Consider the following 13,146-nt stretch of genomic DNA (forward strand, 5'->3'; position numbering starts at 1 on the left):
ACTCTAGCTTTCTGGAAACCCCAAGAAAGAAAATGTCTCTCCGCTGAGCCTTTTCTGCTTCATCATCCTTGCACTGGTCCCGGATGGGGGGGAAGGGGAGTCACATGATGCCGGCTCTGCTGCAGGGCTCTGAGATGCGGGCGCTCTGCTGCCGCGCTCTCAGATGTCGGGCTCTGAGATGACGGCACAGCAGCATCCAGGACCCGCCGCTACCCGCACACTCCATCTGCGCTGGCTCTCCCACCCAGCGCAGTGGGAGCACTGTATGCCCCGTATGTATGCTCCACAAATGTGTTACTCGCTCCTGCTGTGTGCTCCACATGTCTTATTCGCTCCATAAGACGCACAAACTTTTCCCCAAAAATTTTTGGGGAGAAAAAGTGCGTCTTATGGACCGAAAAATACGGTATATTCAACTGAAGAATGTCGATTCGACAACCGAGCTTTTCGACAGTCATTTCGTCAATTTCATTCCACCTCATTTACCGGTCGTGATCTAATAATTTTTTTTTAAAAACATGAATTTTTTGGTGCTTTTTTTATTGCTAATAGCATATCTATTTATATTAGAAGGGATTTTCTACTTGGTTTGTCCTTAGGAGCCACAAGTATTATTTAATTGATTTTTTAAACGAATATATATATATATTTTTTTTTACTAACTACAATAATATGGAGAGATCAGAGCATGTTTTTCAGTTGGAAGGGGTGTGAAAGTGTTAAAATTCCCGAAAAAAAAATGCGTGGGGTCCCCCCTCCTAAGCATAACCAGCCTCGGGCTCTTTGAGCCGGTCCTGGTTGTAAAAATACGGGGGAGAAATTGACAGGGGTTCCCCCGTATTTTAAAAACCAGCACCGGGCTCTGCGCCTGGTCCCAAAAATAAGGGGGACAAAAGACGTAGGGGTCCCCCATATTTTTAACACCAGCACCGGGCTCCACTAGCCAGAGAGATAATGCCACAGCCGGGGGACACTTATATTGGTCCCTGCGGCCGTGGCATTAAATCCCCAACTAGTCACCCCTGGCCGGGGTACCCTGGAGGAGTGGGGGACCCCTTAAATCAAGGGGTCCCCCCCTCCAGCCACCCAAGGGCTAGGGGTTAAGCCCGAGGCTGTCCCCCCATCCAAGGGCGGTGGATGGGGGGCTGATAGCCTTTTGTGACAAAAAAAGAATATTGTTTTTTGTAGCAGAACTACAAGTCCTAGCAAGCCTCCCCCGCAAGCTGGTACTTGGAGAACCACAAGTACCAGCATGCGGGGGGGGGGGAGAGAGAAATTGGGTCGCTGGTACCTGTAGTTCTACTACAAATAAACCCCCCCAAAAAAAACACAACGCACACACCATAACAGTATAACTTTATTACATATATGCTCACTAACATACATACATACATACTTACCTTGTTATCACGAAGAGTCGGTCCCCTTCTCCACGTAGAATCCACGGGGTACCTGTAAATAATATTATACTCACAACAATCCAGTGTAGATCGGTCCTCTTCTTTGTTTGTAATCCACGTACTTGGTAAAAAAAAAAAAAACAACTAAGAACCCGAATCCACGCACTGAAAGGGGTCCCATTGACCCCTTTCCCCGACTGGCGGGACCCCAGTGACTGCTGTCAAAGAGGGTCCCTTCAGCCAATCAGGGAGCGCCACGTCATGGCACTTTCCTGATTGGCTGTGCGCGTCTGAGCTGTTAGTCAGGTGGCGCACTCGAGATACAATGTAGCGCATAGGCGCTCCATTGTTTCCAATGGTGGGAACATTGCGGTCAGCGGTAGACTGCAAAGTTAAGTGGGGTCACCCTTGTGGTCTACCGCAGACCGCAAAGTTCCCACCATTGAATATAATGGAGCGCCTATGCGCTACATTGTATCTCGAGTGCGCCCCCCCCCCGCATGCTGGTACTTGTGGTTCTCCAAGTACCAGCTTGCGGGGGAGGCTTGCTGGGACTTGTAGTTCTGCTACAAAAAAAACCCAAAAAAAATTTGGTCACAAAAGGCTATCAGCCCCCCATCCGCCGCCCTTGGATGGGGAGGGGGGGGGGGGGGGGGGTGAGACAGCCTCAGGCTTCACCCCTAGCCCTTGGGTGGCTGGAGGGGGGGGGGACCTCTTGATTTAAGGGATCCTCGCTGCTTCAGTGTACCCCGGCCAGGGGTGACTAGTTGGGGATTTAATGCCACGGCCGCAGGGACCAATATAAAAGTGTCCCCCGGCTGTGGCATTATCGCTCTGGCTAGTGGAGCCCGGTGCTGGTGTTAAAAATACGGGGGACCCCTACGTCTTTTGTCCCCCGTATTTTTGCACCAGGACCAGGCGCAGAGCCCAGAGCTGGTTGTTAAAATACGGGGGAACCCCTGTCATTTTCCCCTCCCCCCCCCCCCTGTATTTTTACAACCAGGACCGGCTCAAAGAGCCCGAGGCTGGTTATGCTTAGGAGGGGGGGACCCCACGCATTTTTTTTTCAGGATTTATTGAACACTTTTGTGCCATCCATGAAGTCAAATCCAGGCCGCCCACTATTCGTCAATTGGTCTTTTTTTTTTCCGACAGCGGGACTGTCGAATCTGTTATTTATTGAATATGTTGAATTCGGGTCCCGGCAGGAGGGTTTCGCCTGTCGAATTGTGTCGAATCCAAAAACGGTCGAATTCCAGACGGAATTCGACCGCAATTGCATATACCCCATAGTGTGTTTGTCTAATTGATGTCTGAATGAGGACATTTCGGTCTCTTTATTTGTCTATGAATGTATTAAATGTCGGTCTTTAACAGTGTCTGTCTAATTTGTAACTGAAGGATAAACGTGGGACTTGTTTTTGTCTGTATATACTGAATGCTGTCGGTCTTTTGTATGTCGGTTTAATTACATTGTCTAACTTATGACTGTCGACCTATGATTAATGTCTAACTATTATTTCACGGGAAACCTCCAGTGTCTGACGAGCACTGTCGGACTAATGAATGTCGGTAAGATAACAATCAGACCGCTATACTACACCCGTATATAGATGGTCAATAGTATAGGCTGTATCAAACATATTTTAATATAAATAAGTGGTCATGAAAAGGGTAAACACCCCATAATATAGAAATACACATACATAATAGAACCTGTAGTAGGCAGAACTGCACTTTATAAGCACACATTCCCCCACTTCTTGGTAAGGTGTCTCTTCTTGGCAGCTAAGCTCTGGTCCTGTGCATGGATTGAGCGCTCAGATCAACACACACAGCAATCCCGGTAGAAGAAGTTAACACTGGGCATGTGCAGCAGCTCCACTCTGTCCCTTAAACTGCATGTTGTGGCGGCAGTTCTAGTAATCATATTAATAGTTGTTGCTACTGTAGTCCTAATTTGAGCAACTGGCTAAGAGGAGGGGTTTTCTGGGCAACTGGAACCCCCCCTCCCCTGCGTTTGCCTATGCATCCATTACATGTCCATGCACTCATATGTTTGCATCATAGAAGAAACTTTAATGTTTTGTGAAGGCAACAAGAATATCTAAACAGTAAATACACAATAAACAAGAATATAACCGTAAAATGTAGCAGAACGTTTGTAATGAAATCAATGCGCACTGTGGCGACTCTGGGTGCATTTCACTAAAATGCTCAATTAGCTTTAGAAATTACAGACACCATCAGATACAGTAAATATATCTAATTAGAACACAACAGTAGTTATCAGTGAACGTATTACAACTGTGTGGGCATCTAGCCAGGGAATCCCTGCTTGCCAGAAACGCTGTATTCAAAGATCTATCCAAAGAAATAACCAGCTATTGCTATTAATAAATGGTTTGAAATGATCTGCTTGCTCATTAGATCTCTTTATACCACTATAAATTCATAGTAGACCTATAATTTGGCTATGGATATGCAAATTACTTGCATGTAGTATAAAAAGTTTTTGCCATAGCTTTTCCAAAAAGCCACTTATCTGCATGGCAACAGCCAAAATTTGGAGATTTGAATGATCATTATTGATTCATATAGGGCACATCATATTATACAGCACACCATATTATGAGGCAGTAAAGAGAATCTAATTCCCGCTCCCATGGCAAAACAGTCTAATGCCCCTACAGACTCGGCAATCCGCCGCTGAGCTGTCCGACCCGGCGGCGGGGGGAGTGAAGTTTCTTTACTGCCCCCATCACCCGGCCCCATAGCAATGCATGCTAATATGGACGAGATTGTCCATACTGGCCTGCATGCATAAGCGACAGGGCACCAACGATGAACGAGCGCGGGGCCGCGCATCGTTTGTGCCTACACACTGCAAAATATGAACGAGTTCTCGTTCATAAATGAACGAGAACATACATATCGTGCAGTGTTATCTACCAGTGTGTAGGGCCCTTAAGTTTCTTACCAGAGTTATTGGTGTGTCGGTTGGAAAACAGCACCCAAAAGCAAAATGCACAAACATGGGAGAACATACAAACTCCACAAAGATTTAACTTATGACCCTAACTCTGTCAGGCAGCAATGCTAACCACAGTGCCCATTTGTTGCCAAATTATTAACCTTTCTTAAATCTATAAGTCCATGCAGCTCCTATCCCAGATATGCCCACATACTGGTTCATAAAAGCATAATTGGCGAACATCAAGAACGGAAGCAAAAATTAACTGAGAAAGGTGGATAAAGCAGGCAGGGAGAACGGATGCATATCAAAGTTGTAGGTAAAGTCAGGAGTTAGTGTGAATGTTGAATATGCTACAGGGCAGCAAAACCATAATATAAATGATTTAAACTCTAACAAACATCTGTTACGAAAGCTACTCACATAATTCCCTTCCAAGTCAGGGTGGTTCCTTTCAATACCATCGTCCAGGATTGAGACGACAACTCCTCTGCCGGTGTATCCCTGCTCCCAAGCTTCTTTCACATGTATATCATGTCGGTTTGGATCATACTGGCGAATAAAACAAAAGGCTGTTAAGCACCAGTACTCCATGTGCACTTATTACACACCCTGGGGTGCCTCAGGGCACTTGCAGGGGTGCCTCGGGCTGGTGACCGAGAACCAATTCAAATTATTTATGGCCAATGTAATAGGCAAAACCAGTGCTTGTGGCTGCCGGTCATAAAATATGTGGACAAACAGAAGCAAAACCTGTCCCTCGCTAAATAATTAAACCTAAGTATGACATATAAACACAAATTACTTAATTTAATATTAGTGTCTAAATTTCTCAAGAAGAAACTTAGGCCTAGGGGTGTCGTGAAAAAAATGTTGATACTCTAGGGCAGTGGTCTTCAACCTTAATTGAGGTGTGAGCTACTTTCGGAAAATAAAACCTCTGGAAAAAGCTACCCCCCCCCCCAATGCTCGCTCGTTCCTACGATAGTGGGTGTGGCCTCACAACTGCAAGTAATGCCGCCCGCGCAGTGCCAGATACACAAGTAATGCCCCCCCCCCCCTCCAGCAGTGCCAGATACATAACTTATGCCCCTCAGCAGTGCCAGATACGCAAGTTATGCCCCAATTAGTGACAGATACAAATAGTGTTCACGATTTTTGGACTCTGCCCCTTCTGCTGCTGCTCTCTTGTGTGCGTGTCTGAGGGGAGGGGAGCGCACTAGCACAGCGCACGCCTCAGTCTCCTGCTCTATCCTCACTGAAGTCCCGGCGCTGATGTCTCTGGCCGCATGGCCATTTGAAATATGGTGTGGACCCACAGCCAATCAGGAGCAGGCGCTGATGGTGCGCGAGCTCTGATTGGCTGACAGCTGGCACCATATTATGCACCCACCACCGCGCAAGCTACCTAGGAAGCAGTGACAAGCTACCAGTCGTTCGCAAGCGACAGGTTGGCGACCGCTTCTCTAGGACGCTGTGATCAAAAAAGTTTGGGAACCACTTCACTAGTGTATTTTTCTTATCCTAAATAGAACAAAATGCAAAACTAGCATTGCTAAGGGTCACTAATCCAGCCGGCTTCCAGATACGTCAATCTGAAAATGCTGTCAGTAGTTATGGTCATGCTGGCACGCCTAATAACACAGTTTAACTGCGACCAGCAAGGGTGAATTCAGTGGTCTGTCACCATGTAGTCCCTTTGCTTCTACTTACAGTATATACACACACAATATTTCAATAATAATTTCATACAATTGTAGGTAATGTGCGCCTTACGGATCCCAAGCTATGAGCCAGAGTAAGAACTGCAAAGACCAGGCTAACTTAAATGAGATGAAAATTTTTAAAAATGATTTCCAATGCTTACAGTGTAAAAAGACATTATGGAGCCGATTCAATTATTTTGAATCGCAGTTCCTTGTCAGAAGTGTGCTCACTTTGAATTTTAATTCTATATTGAAAATTGCTTTGTTTTCTATCTCACGTGTTTCCTATGCCCATGTGTTTTATTCATGTTCCACGTGAAATTGTATTAAACACTTATTTTCTTTTAATACTCACTCGTACCATTTGATGTTGTTCGTCACACATCTAGAGTGACCACTGTTCACACCTGTAACAACTTTGGTGTTCGTATCTACCATCCTTGAACCTTTGAATAATGTTCCTAATCCAGCCTCAGCATTATGCAGTATGGTTGCCTCTATGCCAAGGCTACAGAAGCTAAAGCTTATGAGCAATAGGAAGAAAGGCCTCTCTGCTCTGGCCTGAGGTTGAAGCCATTCCAGGAGTACTTCTGATGATATATACATATACACACACTAGCGTTTGCCTGCGGCTTCGCTCGCGTGGATGTCGGTTATTGCTCAGCTGAACTAATTTTACAACTACAGCAGTGCCATACAATTAGGGAGGCCAATCCCGGGCCATTTTTCAATCCCAGGATTCGGGATTGAAAAACGATCAATCCCGGGATCCCGGGATTGCAGTAGGGATCAGTAAAGAAGGGTGTAGGGAGCAGCGCTGGAGGGTAGGTAGCGGTGCGGGAGGGTGTAGGTAGCGGCGGGGAAGGGAGGGAGGGTGTAGGTAGTAGTGCAGGAGGGTGTAGGTAGCTGGGCGGGAGGGTGTACAGTAGGTAGCGGGGAGGGTGATGTTAGCACTGCACGGAGGGAGGGTGTGCGTAAGTACCACTTACTATTAGGTGGGCGCCAGCCATGGACACAGCAGTCGCTCCTGATTGGCTGCCGCGGCAGCTTCCCTGATTGGCTGCCAGTCCGCCAGCTCTGATTGGCTGGCGGCCGGCGCCACATTTGAAGTGCCGCCGCGTTCAGCGTTCGTCTATGGCTGCCGCCCTCCTAAGTGTAAGTAGTATTACTTACACACACTCCCTCCCGCACATGCGCAGTGTAATCCCGTGAATCCCGGCATTTTTGGGCCCAAATCCCGGGATCCCGCCGATCCCGGGATTGTCCTCCCTACATACAATGTGATGCATATTTTAGATTGCACACATTGATCACTAAAAATGTCTTTGTAAACAGTATTTGCAGTTTTTTCTTCAGGGAGTAACACAAAAATGCTTGGGGCTACTAACTCATGAGCAAGCCACGTAAAGCTGCACATGGGAGAAGCAGCTGGTCCTGAGATCTACACCTGCAGCCCTGAGCGTTTGCCCCTGCTGTTTGTTGATCATAACGAAGCAGACGCTTACATGAAACTGAAGGCGATTGAATTGAAAAGGAAAAATTGTTGGGGATAAGGGGTATACGTGGTATAAAAAGTCTCACCTGTACCACATCCAATTATGTCTCAATTATTAAAGTAAGAAGTATTGGTATGGCTATTGAGCTAATTCCAACCAAATGAAACCAAGAACTTAGAGCTGAATCAACATACAGATCCTTTTTGTTGGAAATCAGAATCTCGCTTCTAATTGTATTTGTATAAGAAAAATATGTATTTAACTGTATGTCAGTTTCCGGATATATTTCGTATTTTCTATTATACATCATTGAATGACTATTTGCAAAAAAAGAATATCGCCTACTAAAGGATTACCCTTCTATGAATGTATAACACACCTGAGGTAACTTTCTCTCATATATATATATATATATATATATATATATATATATATATATATATATATATATATATATATATATTATAATATAATATAATATAAGAATTTACTTACCGATAATTCTATTTCTCATAGTCCGTAGTGGATGCTGGGGACTCCAAAAGGACCATGGGGAATAGCGGCTCCGCAGGAGACTGGGCACAAAAGTAAAAGCTTTAAGACTACCTGGTGTGCACTGGCTCCTCCCCCTATGACCCTCCTCCAAGCCTCAGTTAGGATACTGTGCCCGGACGAGCGTACACAATAAGGAAGGATTTTGAATCCCGGGTAAGACTCATACCAGCCACACCAATCACACCGTACAACTTGTGATCTGAACCCAGTTAACAGCATGATAACAGAGGAGCCTCTGAAAAGATGGCTCACAACAATAATAACCCGATTTTTTTGTAACAATAACTATGTACAAGTATTGCAGACAATCAGCACTTGGGATGGGCGCCCAGCATCCACTACGGACTATGAGAAATAGAATTATTGGTAAGTAAATTCTTATTTTCTCTGACGTCCTAGTGGATGCTGGGGACTCCGAAAGGACCATGGGGATTATACCAAAGCTCCCAAACGGGCGGGAGAGTGCGGATGACTCTGCAGCACCGAATGAGAGAACTCCAGGTCCTCCTCAGCCAGGGTATCAAATTTGTAGAATTTAGCAAACGTGTTTGCCCCTGACCAAGTAGCTGCTCGGCAAAGTTGTAAAGCCGAGACCCCTCGGGCAGCCGCCCAAGATGAGCCCACTTTCCGTGTGGAATGGGCTTTTACAGATTTTGGCTGTGGCAGGCCTGCCACAGAATGTGCAAGCTGAATTGTACTACAAATCCAACGAGCAATAGTCTGCTTAGAAGCAGGAGCACCCAGCTTGTTGGGTGCATACAGGATAAACAGCGAGTCAGATTTTCTGACTCCAGCCGTCCTGGAAACATATTTTCAGGGCCCTGACTACGTCCAGCAACTTGGAATCCTCCAAGTCCCTAGTAGCCGCAGGCACCACAATAGGCTGGTTTAAGTGAAATGCTGAAACCACCTTAGGGAGAAATTGAGGACGAGTCCTCAATTCTGCCCTGTCCGTATGAAAAATTAGGTAAGGGCTTTTATAGGATAAAGCCGCTAATTCTGAGACACGCCTGGCTGAGGCCAGGGCTAACAGCATTACCACTTTCCATGTGAGATATTTTAAGTCCACAGTGGTGAGTGGTTCAAACCAATGTGATTTTAGGAACCCCAAAACTACATTGAGATCCCAAGGTGCCACTGGAGGCACAAAAGGAGGCTGTATATGCAGTACTCCCTTGACAAACGTCTGAACTTCAGGAACTGAAGCTAGTTCCTTTTGGAAGAATATTGACAGGGCCGAAATTTGAACCTTAATGGACCCTAATTTTAGGCCCATAGACAGTCCTGTTTGCAGGAAATGCAGGAAATGACCCAGTTGAAATTCCTCTGTAGGGGCCTTCCTGGCCTCAAACCACGCAACATATTTACGCCAAATACGGTGATAATGTTGCACAGTTACATCCTTCCTGGCTTTGATCAGGGTAGGGATGACTTCATCCGGAATGCCTTTTTCCTTCAGGATCCGGCGTTCAACCGCCATGCCGTCAAACGCAGCCGCGGTAAGTCTTGGAACAGACATGGTCCCTGCTGGAGCAGGTCCTTTCTTAGAGGTAGAGGCCACGGGTCTTCCGTGAGCATCTCTTGAAGTTCCGGGTACCAAGTCCTTATTGGCCAATCCGGAGCCACGAGTATAGTCCTTACTCCTCTCCTTCTTATGATTCTCAGTACCTTGGGTATGAGAGGCAGAGGAGGGAACACATACACTGACTGGTACACCCACTGTGTTACCAGAGCGTCCACAGCTATTGCCTGAGGGTCCCTTGACCTGGCGCAATATCTGTCCAGTTTTTTGTTGAGGCGGGACGCCATCATGTCGACCTTTGGTTTTTCCCAACGGTTCACAATCATGTGGAAGACTTCTGGGTGAAGTCCCCACTCCCCCGGGTGGAGATCGTGTCTGCTGAGGAAGTCTGCTTCCCAGTTGTCCACTCCCGGAATGAACACTGCTGACAGTGCTATCACATGATTTTCCGCCCAGCGAAGAATCCTTGCAACTTCCGTCATTGCCCTCCTGCTTCTTGTGCCGCCCTGTCTGTTTACGTGGGCGACTGCCGTGATGTTGTCCGACTGGATCAGCACCGGCTGACCCTGAAGCAGAGGCCTTTGCCTGACTTAGGGCATTGTAAATGGCCCTTAGTTCCAGGATATTTATGTGAAGTGACGTTTCCATGCTTGACCACAAGCCCTAGAAATTTCTTCCCTGTGTGACTGCTCCCCAGCCTCTCAGGCTGGCATCCGTGGTCACCAGGACCCAGTCCTGAATGCAGAATCTGCGGCCCTCTAGAAGATGAGCACTCTGCAACCACCACAGGAGAGACACCCTTGTCCTTGGAGACAGGGTTATCCGCTGATGCATTTGAAGATGCGATCCGGACCATTTGTCCAGCAGATCCCACTGAAAAGTTCTTGCGTGGAATCTGCCGAATGGAATCGCTTCGTAAGAAGCCACCATTTTTCCCAGGACCCTTGTGCATTGATGCACTGACACTTGGCCTGGTTTTAGGAGGTTCCTGACTAGCTCGGATAACTCCCTGGCTTTCTCCTCCGGGAGAAACACCTTTTTCTGTACTGTGTCCAGAATCATCCCTAGGAACAGCAGACGTGTCGTCGGAATCAGCTGCGATTTTGGAATATTTAGAATCCATCCGTGCTGTCGTAGTACTACTTGAGATAGTGCTACTCCGACCTCTAACTGTTCTCTGGACCTTGCCCTTATCAGGAGATCGTCCAAGTAAGGAATAATTAAGACGCCTTTTCTTCGAAGAAGAATCATCATTTCGGCCATTACCTTGGTAAAGACCCGGGGTGCCGTGGACAATCCAAACGGCAGCGTCTGAAACGGATAGTGACAGTTCTGTACCACAAACCTGAGGTACCCTTGGTGAGAAGGGCAAATTGGGACATGGAGGTAAGCATCCTTGATGTCCAGAGACACCATATAGTCCCCTTCTTCCAGGTTCGCTATCACTGCTCTGAGTGATTCCATCTTGAATTTGAACCTTTGTATGTAAGTGTTCAAGGATTTCAGATTTAAAATAGGTCTCACCGAGCCGTCCGGCTTCGGTACCACAAACAGCGTGGAATAATACCCCTTTCCCTGTTGTAGGAGGGGTACCTTGATTATCACCTGCTGGGAATACAGCTTGTGAATGGCTTCCAATACCGCCTCCCTGTCGGGGGGAGACGTTGGTAAGGCAGACTTCAGGAACCGGCGAGGGGGAGACGTCTCGAATTCCAATTTGTACCCCTGAGATACTACCTGCAGGATCCAGGGGTCCACTTGCGAGTGAGCCCACTGCGCGCTGAAATTCTTGAGACGGGCCCCCACCGTGCCTGAGTCCGCTTGTAAGGCCCCAGCGTCATGCTGAGGACTTGGCAGAAGCGGGGGAGGGCTTCTGTTCCTGGGAAGAGGCTGTCTGCTGCAGTCTTTTTCCCCTTCCTCTGCCCCGGGGCAGATACGAGTGGCCTTTTGCCCGCTTGCCCTTATGGGGACGAAAGGACTGAGCCTGAAAAGACGGTGTCTTTTTCTGCTGAGAGGTGACCTGGGGTAAAAAGGTGGATTTCCCAGCCGTTGCCACCAGGTCCGATAGACCAACCCCAAATAACTCCTCCCCTTTATACGGCAATACTTCCATATGCCGTTTGGAATCCGCATCACCTGACCACTGTCGCGTCCATAACCCTCTTCTGGCAGAAATGGACAGCGCACTTACTCTTGATGCCAGAGTGCAAATATCCCTCTGTGCATCTCTCATATATAGAAATGCATCCTTTAAATGCTCTATAGTCAATAATATATTGTCCCTGTCCAGGGTATCAATATTTTCAGTCAGGGAATCTGACCAAGCCACCCCAGCACTGCACATCCAGGCTGAGGCGATTGCTGGTCGCAGTATAATACCAGTATGTGTGTATATACTTTTTAGGATATTTTCCAGCTTCCTATCAGCTGGTTCCTTGAGGGCGGCCGTATCAGGAGACGGTAACGCCACTTGTTTTGATAAGCGTGTGAGCGCCTTATCTACCCTAGGGGTGTTTCCCAACGCGCCCTAACCTCTGGCGGGAAAGGGTATAATGCCAATAATTTTTTTAGAAATTAGCAGTTTTTTATCGGGGAAAACCCACGCTTCATCACACACCTCATTTAATTCATCTGATTCAGGAAAAACTACGGGTAGTTTTTTTCACACCCCACATAATACCCTTTTTTGTGGTACTTGTAGTATCAGAAATGTTCAAAACCTCCTTCATTGCCGTGATCATGTAACGTGTGGCCCTACTGGAAAATACGTTTGTTTCCTCACCGTCGACACTGGAGTCAGTGTCCGTGTCTGGGTCTGTGTCGACCACCTGAGGTAACGGGCGCTTTAGAGCCCCTGACGGTGTTTGAGACGCCTGTACAGGTATCAACTGATTTGCCGGCTGTCTCATGTCGTCAACAGTCTTTTGTAAAGTGCTGACACTATCACGTAATTCCTTCCATAAGACCATCCAGTCAGGTGTCGACTCCCTAGGGGGTGACATCACTAATACAGGCAATTGCTCCGCCTCCATACCATTTTCCTCCTCATACATGTCGACACAACGTACCGACACACAGCACACACACACACAGGGAATGCTCTGATAGAGGACAGGACCCCACTAGCCCTTTGGGGAGACAGAGGGAGAGTTTGCCAGCACACACCAGAGCGCTATATATATACAGGGATAACCTTATATAAGTGTTTTTCCCTTATATAGCTGCTGTATAGATTTATCTGCCAAATTAGTGCCCCCCCTCTCTTGTTTTACCCTGTTTCTGTAGTGCAGGACTGCAGGGGAGAGTCAGGGAGCTTCCCTCCAACGGAGCTGTGAGGAAAAATGGCGCCAGTGTGCTGAGGAGATAGGCTCCGCCCCCTTCTCGGTGGCCGTTCTCCCGCTTTTTTATGGAAAAACAGGCATGAGTTAAATGCATCCATATAGCCCAGGAGCTATATGTGATGCATTTTTTGCCCCCTAAGGTGTTTATATTG

General features: G+C 47.1%; 1 protein-coding gene across 2 annotated transcripts in view; it reads right to left on the minus strand.

Moving 5' to 3' along the window:
• Nucleotides 1-13,146, minus strand: part of FURIN (furin, paired basic amino acid cleaving enzyme) — a 389,010-nt gene that overhangs the window by 144,235 nt on the left and 231,629 nt on the right. For both annotated transcript variants that reach the window (XM_063925863.1, XM_063925862.1), the window contains exon 5: nt 4,798-4,926. In XM_063925863.1, the coding sequence (XP_063781933.1) occupies nt 4,798-4,926 (129 nt within the window). The remainder of the gene's footprint in view (nt 1-4,797; nt 4,927-13,146) is intronic.

Source organism: Pseudophryne corroboree, chromosome 6 (genome assembly GCF_028390025.1).
Source record: "Pseudophryne corroboree isolate aPseCor3 chromosome 6, aPseCor3.hap2, whole genome shotgun sequence".
Classification (NCBI taxonomy): Eukaryota; Metazoa; Chordata; class Amphibia; order Anura; family Myobatrachidae; genus Pseudophryne; species Pseudophryne corroboree.